The 8895-nt window shown below is 32.3% G+C and overlaps 1 protein-coding gene across 3 annotated transcripts in view; it reads right to left on the bottom strand.

Annotated features, from left to right (window-relative positions):
- Window positions 1-205: 205 nt before the first annotated feature.
- The window catches only part of LOC576714 (plexin-A4), an 83316-nt gene continuing 74626 nt past the window's right edge, over window positions 206-8895 (bottom strand). For all 3 annotated transcript variants that reach the window (XM_031000506.1, XM_031000508.1, XM_031000507.1), the window contains 7 exons: window positions 7076-7170; window positions 6551-6667; window positions 5241-5410; window positions 4512-4659; window positions 3821-3961; window positions 3194-3268; window positions 206-2686 (listed from right to left, as the gene is read on the bottom strand). In XM_031000506.1, coding sequence (XP_030856366.1) covers window positions 2645-2686; window positions 3194-3268; window positions 3821-3961; window positions 4512-4659; window positions 5241-5410; window positions 6551-6667; window positions 7076-7170 — 788 coding nt within the window. In that variant the 3' untranslated portion in view covers window positions 206-2644. The remainder of the gene's footprint in view (window positions 2687-3193; window positions 3269-3820; window positions 3962-4511; window positions 4660-5240; window positions 5411-6550; window positions 6668-7075; window positions 7171-8895) is intronic.

The following is an 8895-nucleotide window of genomic DNA, read 5'->3' as shown; positions in this document are numbered from 1 at the left end:
CCACAGACTTTGCACGCAAATATGTGACTGGTCTCATATATCACAACATTCAAATTGAAACGTGATCGCGAAGACTTCCAACTCTTGGCATTTACTGAGAATTTCTTGGTGCATAAAGTGCTTTCCTCAATAATTCACTTCAGTTTTTAAAGTACAAGTATTACGAAAGTCTACACAAAGAAAAATCAATCAGCCAAATCAAGCGTATATTCTGTCCAGTAGTACTGGTGTAAAGTAATTTATTCTTCTGTACAAATGATCATTCTGTAATATATAGTATTACACAATAAGAATAAGAACGTGGACATCATATCATGTATATCATATCATATCTAAACATGTTCTGTATAAAGCCTCTTTAGAAAAAGAAAACAAAATGATTTCAGTAATATATTATGTAAATAGGATAAACATAAAATATATAATTTTATCTATAACAGGACATTCAAACATTTGTGACACTAAAAATACATTTATTTGTTCTCTTCACAAAATACCTATAAAACAAGTCATTTGGTTCTAGAAAAAGGCCCATGCAGTGTTGGGAAGCTGCTATCTTCAAATAAATAAAATTCATTATAGAAGGTAAATACATTGATCATTATAAAAGGCTGTTACATGTACATTGTTATTAATTATTTACACATGCAATGATTTGTGACAATTTTATGTAGATATATTAAGTACTACGATCATGAGACATACATGAATTTGAAAGAAAATAAATATTTTTTTTTACAAGAATAAACAGATTTAAATGTCTTGATTTTCAGGTTATAACTATAAATATATTTTGTTTGATCATGCACTGCACAATTTATTCTAGTATCCAATCCATTTCCAATGCAAATTGAGGTCATTTTGAGGTTTAATCATGTTGGATTACCATACATCTTTTGTAATCCATCTTTTGTGTTGCAACCAAAATTATCTGTTACCAATGATATTACACCCAATATTGTGGTATTATAGATTAGATAAGATATATTGTATTTTTTTTAAATGGGGAAAAAAACAAACACAAGGAGCAAGTACTGAGTCTAAATAACAAAATGATCAACACTTTTCATTCTCAATATTAAACAGTGAGAGTTGTGAGGTACAATAAAGCACAAAAGTTTAAAAAAAACAGGATGTTTTTCAAAAAGAAAACATAAATCATATATGACTTATTTTCACATTGAACATTAAGAAAGGGTGCTTATCTGTACAATTGAGTGCACATGAATCACATAAACGAAAGTTCAACTAGTACATGTAATTCCTATTAAAAAGCGAAACCACTGAGATTGCATTGTTCTTTAGACTTTTCCTACCACTTTGTATATTTGACATGAACATGTTTACATGAATCATCACATCTTAACAACCACAGACATGTGAACAATAGATACTACATGACGTTAACAAAAAAATAGTTTTGATTTTCTCCTTTAAATAAAGTAGGAGAATGTCGCTCCACAAATGTGATAAGAGTTGGAATGAGGCAGTACTGAATAATTATTGAAGTACTGCGACTATACTTTGAGATGTGCAAGCTAAGTGTCTTTTATTTTGAATTTTAGGTAATAAACATAAGTAATTTCAAATTAAAGCAGTTTGTAATCACAAGTTATGGTAGCTGATTAACTGAAGGACAGGCGATTGAAAGTGAATGAAGAAATTAAGATTACAAGTAATATGAATTCTGCTTGTATACTTATGGGCATATGGTTACAATGGAAGTAAAAACAGTAACATCTCAGTTTCTTAAATATTCAAATAGTTCAGAATAAGCCGTTTTTGTGAGTTTGTAAGAAAAAGCTTTTGGAAGAATATCATGCATACATTTTAAAAATAGATGGTAAACAAATTATAGTTCTTGAATTGCAAAAGATATATTCTTCATTTCAAACAATATAAGTACATGTAGTGGGCTTGTTTGGCCTGTTTTGTCAGAATGAAAAAGCATAAAAAATACAACAAGTTTTCACCTCTGGACACAACTACTGTTACTAGCATACAACGAGATTTACAACATTCTCACATTTTATCACTTCCTCTCTCACTCTTTAACATGGCAAGCTTGTTATCTGGATTCACACAACACAAACATTTCAAAAAGGAAAATGCACTCTTGGCAAAATATAATAATCCCACTTAATGGTTGGCATGCACATTGGGAAGCAAATATTGTGAGTAGCAAAAAGTTTTGAGTTGGTTTGAATTTTTTTAATTAAAGGAGTGTGAGTGAAAAATTATAGCAGATAAAAGCAGAGTTGAAATAAAAAGACATTTTTTATTATTTCCTTTTCATCATGGAAAAAGGGATAGAGAATATGCTTCAATCACCAAAGAGACCACAAATTAAATTCATTTTCATATATCAAGGCAGGTGCCTTTATGCCAACAAAACCAATAGGCATTGCAAATATTTGGTCCTGCTTTCATTCAAAACAAAGAAATAGTTGCAACATATTGTTATTTCGCCATCGAACAAAAGATACAAAACATTCAAATTCCTCAAAATATTAACATTAAAAAAGAAGCGTTGGCATGACTTGATAGCACCGTGTGAAAACCCAGCATCTCATCGCATCCATCTTGCACAGTTTGGTGATATTGCCTCCTGTCTTAAAGCCTCCTCCCTCATTCTGGCCTTGATCTAGTCATCACGCTCTTCAATTATTGCACTGATGTTGTCCAACTGCAATGAATGGAAACAAACAAAATGGCTCCTTTACCACATTGAACATTGAACAAAGCATTTCAGAAATATAAACATTCCTGCCGTTGAATGTTCTTTGTCTTTAATGAAGCACCTGGTACAGTACTTATTTTCATTTTCTCCACAAGCACATTGCCATCGAGTACAAGTACATTTTTGTCTAAATTTGAGATTTGCACTGTTTCAATTTCTTATCTAAGATAACAGGGAGAAGAAACAAAGTGGTAATAGAGATACAGAAAAGAGTGAATCTGGAACCACTGACCATCTTAGCATCGAAAATAGATATATTAAAACTTATAGACAAGAAAGAAACATATAGATATGTAAGAAAAAAAGGGATCAAGTTCAAATTTTGTTGAAAAATATCTCTCCTGAAACACCTACAGTCGGTTGCAAATCAGAATTATTTTCAAATGCAGACCTTAAGACAAGAGAAACAAGTATTGTGTGAAGAGGGAGAGAAGTTGGTGACAGCTAGCTTACCATGTCTGTGTGTTCTTTGGTGTACTCATACAACTGATGAAGCATTCCTAGTCTGCTGAAATGTGCAGAGAATTCCTATGGAGGAAAAAAACAGAGAGAGAGAGACATTTAATACCATTTTAATGAGAGCCAGCAAAAACACAAAAACGAAAAACAAAAAATCTAACCCTTACATACTTAAGTAAAGATCTAATTTGGGGAAAATATTAAAACTATATATCTGATTCTTCGATCTCAAGTTGAATACATCAGCATGAGGAAATCAGAGCAAATGCTGCATGTATCACAATAGACAGTATCCTGCTTCATTAGGTCAATTATTTGTACTATTCATGAATTTAGAGTAGCTTTACAGTTCTTAAATGTAGTATGAAGTATAATAATTTCACAGTATCTGTTAATGATGCAATGTGACATATATATTCACAAATCATTGTTAACAAACACAAACCAGCCTCTGACTGCAGAAAATTGTTGAAATTAGACCATCATTGAAATGAAGAAGTGAATTGAATCAGTAAGACCTGCCGAATAGATTAAAATGCAACTATTGCATTCATCTATAGATCTCCTTCGCTTATTGGGAGGGGGGAGGAGGCACTTATTACACGATGGGCACCATCTTACCTTGGTAATTTGCTGGCTTGCTTCTTCAAGTTGAGACTGTGATACTCCTGGCAAGTCTGCAATGGCATTGTAGTATCCCTCCACCATCTCAATATACCTTGGAAGCTCTGGTCTGTACAGGATTCTGTTCAACGATGCATCCTACAGGAAACAAAATGATTAGAGAAGAATGAAGATCCTATAACTATGGTCTGTACAGAATTCCGTCAAATGATGCATCACATAGGAAATGGTGTGAAGAATGTATATTTCTGGTCTTAAGAGGAATCTGTTCAATAATTGAAAAGAAATCTAAAGAGGTTTCAACCTAATTTTAAATTTTTAGAACAGTAAAATAAAAGGGATACCACATTTTCATGCTTGAAACCAAATAAACATTTCTTAACAAGGAAGCATCTAAAAAATTATTTTTTAAGACACTTCTCATTTTTCCTTACATGTATGTCTAAGACAAACTGTATACAAGATGTTGTGTTTTCATTTGTTTTCATTATCATTATTTTTTGTATACTAATATATTCCACGAGTTGGGTAAAACAGATAGTTTCCCACTTTGCAATCAGTTAACTTCAGATTTGCACACAGGGAAAAAACATGTGACAGTCACAGACATTCTCATATCTTTTTATATTCACAATGTGGACACGTGGTCAACTAAATTCATTCAACTGAATACACCACTATTACTTACTAGGTTGTAGGTAGGGATGTTCTTTTTACATGCATGGTCCAACATGTTGGTAAGGACATTGATGCAATAGTCGGCCGTCCGAGATTGTTGCATATCAAAGATGAAGGATGGATGTGAGATGGCCGTTACCCAGTAACGAAGAGCAAGGCTGAAAGGTAAGGAAAGAAGACAATGAAGTAGTTACTAACACTTTTTAGTAAGTGCATGTATCAGGTAATGATCAGCTATGCAATCAAAGATAAAGTGGACTCTTACAGGAAATCAAAGGAAATATATGTTTCTTCATTTGAGTAAATGAAACAATTATGAATAAAAAGCTGGTGGGAAATTCAATAACTTGCTTTAAAGGAGAACAAATCAAAAAGTTTTTGTCATTGAACACTTAAAGAATGTTGAATTTTGGGATGTATCTATATGGTACATCCATCTTCGTCATCATCGTCGTCATCGTTATCATCATTATCATCATCATCACAAAATTTAAAGGATTATACAAAAAACAAAATGGTATATCTTATTGGATCATCTCATTGGATCATCAGGTCCTCAACTTTTAAAAAGTATGTCATAATATGATATCTCTTCCCCACCATCTCGCATTATCAAAGGCATTTACCTAAACCACTTTACAAAGCCCATAATGACTTTACACAGAGGGAATATAAAGCAAAATGCAAATATTTGATTTTACAAATATATACACATATCATTATTTATATGTTCCAATACCTATTAGTTTTCCATGCTGCGGATACATTGTCCTTTATTTCACTATGCTCTTCTGCATGTGTATCAAAGAAGTCAAAGAGATGTTTGATGTGAACAGGTAAACTAGACTGTCCTTCAGGCAAGGAGAAAGTGGCTTCTAGAAACTCGTCTAAGAACGGCTGGACGGCATTCTGAAAGATTCACAGAAGAAGAAAAAAAACAGAGATAAACCAACCACACAATGATGAAAACTGCATATGCAGACAAGAGGACAAAGGTCTCATGAAAACAAAACTCCCTGATTTTCCCCTGATAGAGTTTAACCAGAACGTCAATGACGTAGCGCTCATCCGCATCTCGCAACAACAAATATTGTTAATTTTATGTGGTACACTTTTGAACTGGTCAAAAAATAAAAATTTGATGCCCTGGAAGGGACATAATTTCATTTAGCTGTACAAAATTAAATAGAAACTAAAGGAAATGTAAATATAAACTAAAGGAAATGGAATTTTTGTTATTTTTGGAATATATTTGCATAAATTACCATAATTAATTAATGGAGAACAATTTCAAAATTCTGTGTAGAAGTTTAGTGTACCAAAGGTAGCTCTACGATATAAAGCAAACCAAATCAAAATCGGTCGAAATATGAAGGAGAAGAAGCATTTTTTGTGATTTTTATATTATTTTTGGAATAAATTTGCATAAATTACCATAATTAATCAATGGAGCAAAATCTCAAAATTCTGTGTAGAAGTATAGTTTTCCAAATTTAGCTCTACCAGATAAGGCAAACCAAATTAAAATCGGTCAAGAAATGAGGTATAAGAAGCAATTTTTGTTATTTTTGGAATAAATTTGCATAAATTACCATAATTAATTAATGGAGAACAATTTCAAATTTCTGTTTAGAAGTTTAGTGTATCAAAGTTAGCTCCACGATATAAAGCAAACCAAATCAAAATCGATCAAAATATGAAGGAGAAGAAGAATTTTTTGTGATTTTTAAATTATTTTTGGAATAAATTTGCATAAATTACCATAATTAATCAATGGAGCAAAATCTCAAAATTCTGTGTTGAAGTTAACGTGTTCCAATTTTAGCTCTACCAGATAAGGCAAACCAAATCAAGATTGGTCAAGAAATGGGGGAGAAGAAGCAATTTTTGCTTTTTTTTTGAATAAATTTGCATAAATTACCATAATTAATTAATGGAGAACAATTTCAAAATTCTGTGTAGAAGTTTAGTGTACCTCAATGTAAACAGGGGAAACTCATTTGTCTAGATTATCTCTGAGCCAAATACAGGACTATTCTGAGAACTTACCTTGGTTACAAGAAGTCTAGAGGTGTAGACTTCTTTAATGAGCTTTGGTCTGTGGTCTATCTTGTGGGGCCTCTTCTTCTTGCTGTTGCTGTTCACAGTATTGCTTTCATCTTTCACCTTTAAGAAAGATCAATGAAGTAACTCTTGCTATTATAGTCTAAAGTAAAAATTAAATTTTGCCCTTATAGATTCTCATAACTGCTTGGAAAGTTAAGTGTTGTTATAGATATGAATGATATGAATCTTTTTATTTTTTATACCATGACCTAAAGACAAGGTGAAGTGTTCATTACAAATTTTTACGATAATTTGAGTCCTTAATCAATCTCCAATTCAGCGTTTTTCAAAAATAAAGAGTCTTGCGTCACTCCAATCCCAGATTAGAAGGATTTCTAGGAGCCATGCAGATGTATCATTCTCCACAAAGCAGTAAAATAGTGTACATTTCTGCATTCTTGGGAAACAGTGGCTCAAAGTAACATATCTTTAATTCTGCTTTCTCTTTTATCATATGGAAAAACCTACCAAGTGCCACATCTGCTTTCCCTCCTCTGGATCGACATCAATCTGGGTGTACTCCCATGACGTTCGGACATTGTTCACAGCTGGTGCCTCAAGAGCTATGGTGAAGTTAATGAAGAAGAGAAAAAATATATTAAAGGTAAAGACCAGTATTGGAAACGCCCCAATTTCAAAAAATGAAATGGAAGCTCTCATTACCAATCATGTGAAAGAATATGTTTTGATTAATACATGATGATAACAAATTTGCCGGGAAACCGCCTACTAATTCATATATTTGGTAAATTTGTGTCTCTCATGGTCTGTGAGAGATATAGGGTAGTCCCATATACATCTTTCTGTGTATAGTGCTTGTAACTTTACGAATAATGGGCCAAATTTCTTATCATTTTGATGATTCCAGAACCTTGCAGATGCTAGATGCTAGATGATCAACCTTTTCTGATCGATTCCACAACGTTTCTTTCACAATGCAATCGCATGACCATAACTGGTCTTTACCTTTAATTTGATCAAAGTTCTTAATTCCTGTCTCCTTTGACAGACAATATGTACATCATATGATTTAGCTGGAAATAGCACAAACTGTGAATTTGTTGGAGACTGTGCAGATTAAAAATGCTCCCGCACATTCCTTGACTGACAACGAAATCGCACAGACATAAAAATGATTTTCTCACCAGTCAAATTCTGAACATGATTAACAAATATATGAGCTGATATTATCTTTTTTAGATTGTGCTTTTATGTACTTTTTATAATTGAAATGACTACCGGTAATGCTGATTAAATGCACTATATGACTGTGTAAAAATATGCCACACATAAATATTGTAAGTAGTAGTATTTCACTGCAATGAAAAGTATGAAATAATGCTTTATATCCTGCAGAGATAAACATGAACAAATGTAGGAAACAGAAAATTAATGTGATTTTAATTAAGACTCGCATTTCCTTGTTTTTTTTGTTTTTTTTAAGTTAAAATGAATGCCACTCATTAACACAAAGAAATTCAACCTATAACACACAAAATTCAATTACATTTCTTCAATATGAGTTCAATGCATTTATTCTTTGGAAATTTATCTTTGAACTATACTGTAAAAGGAAAAGGGTAGAGCTTAGTACTCTGATTTGCATATTTACATACAGAAACACACATTCATCATTTTTTGGTTAATGCAGACAAAACTTTGATAGAAATTTCAACCGCCACATGAGAAAAGCGAAACCATGAAGACCCAACTACATTTTTGTACCTGTACATGATTACCACAGAATGATACTTTAACAAGAAAAAGGACGGCACATTGAATAAGAAAGATTGTACTAAATGTTTACAGTGTAAGCATGTGTTGTGAGCAATAAACATGATGTAATATAGGAATATTTTCAATAATAATCATCATGTGCTGAGCAGAAGTTGTGATTGAATGCTCAAGAGTTCAGTCCAAACATCCTCCTCATTTTTCACAATGATATTCACTATTTCACAAGTACCACTGACTACTATTATGCTTTATATGTTAAACATCAAAATAAGAGCTTCATATATCACTTCTATGAAGAGATATTGCAAGTTCAAATACAATGTAAACTCTCAATTAACATTATAGTACTTCTTGATGCTCCCCTACACACTCCAATAGAATACTGCTTGCACTGAACCCTAGTCCAACTTGAGTTCCATGGATTGGGTTTTACGGGTTTTATTTTAAAATGTACATTTGTCATATTCAAAAGTCTTTCTCTATCCAAACAGTGCTTAAATAGGATAACTTTGAAAAGAGTATATTATGGATACTGTAAAACCACAAACTTT

This window comes from Strongylocentrotus purpuratus, unplaced genomic scaffold (assembly GCF_000002235.5).
Source record: "Strongylocentrotus purpuratus isolate Spur 01 unplaced genomic scaffold, Spur_5.0 spur5_scaffold_6, whole genome shotgun sequence".
In the NCBI taxonomy this organism is placed as follows: Eukaryota; Metazoa; Echinodermata; class Echinoidea; order Camarodonta; family Strongylocentrotidae; genus Strongylocentrotus; species Strongylocentrotus purpuratus.
The sequence above is the reverse complement of the archived record's forward strand: the minus strand, read 5'-3'. Positions and strand labels throughout refer to the sequence as shown.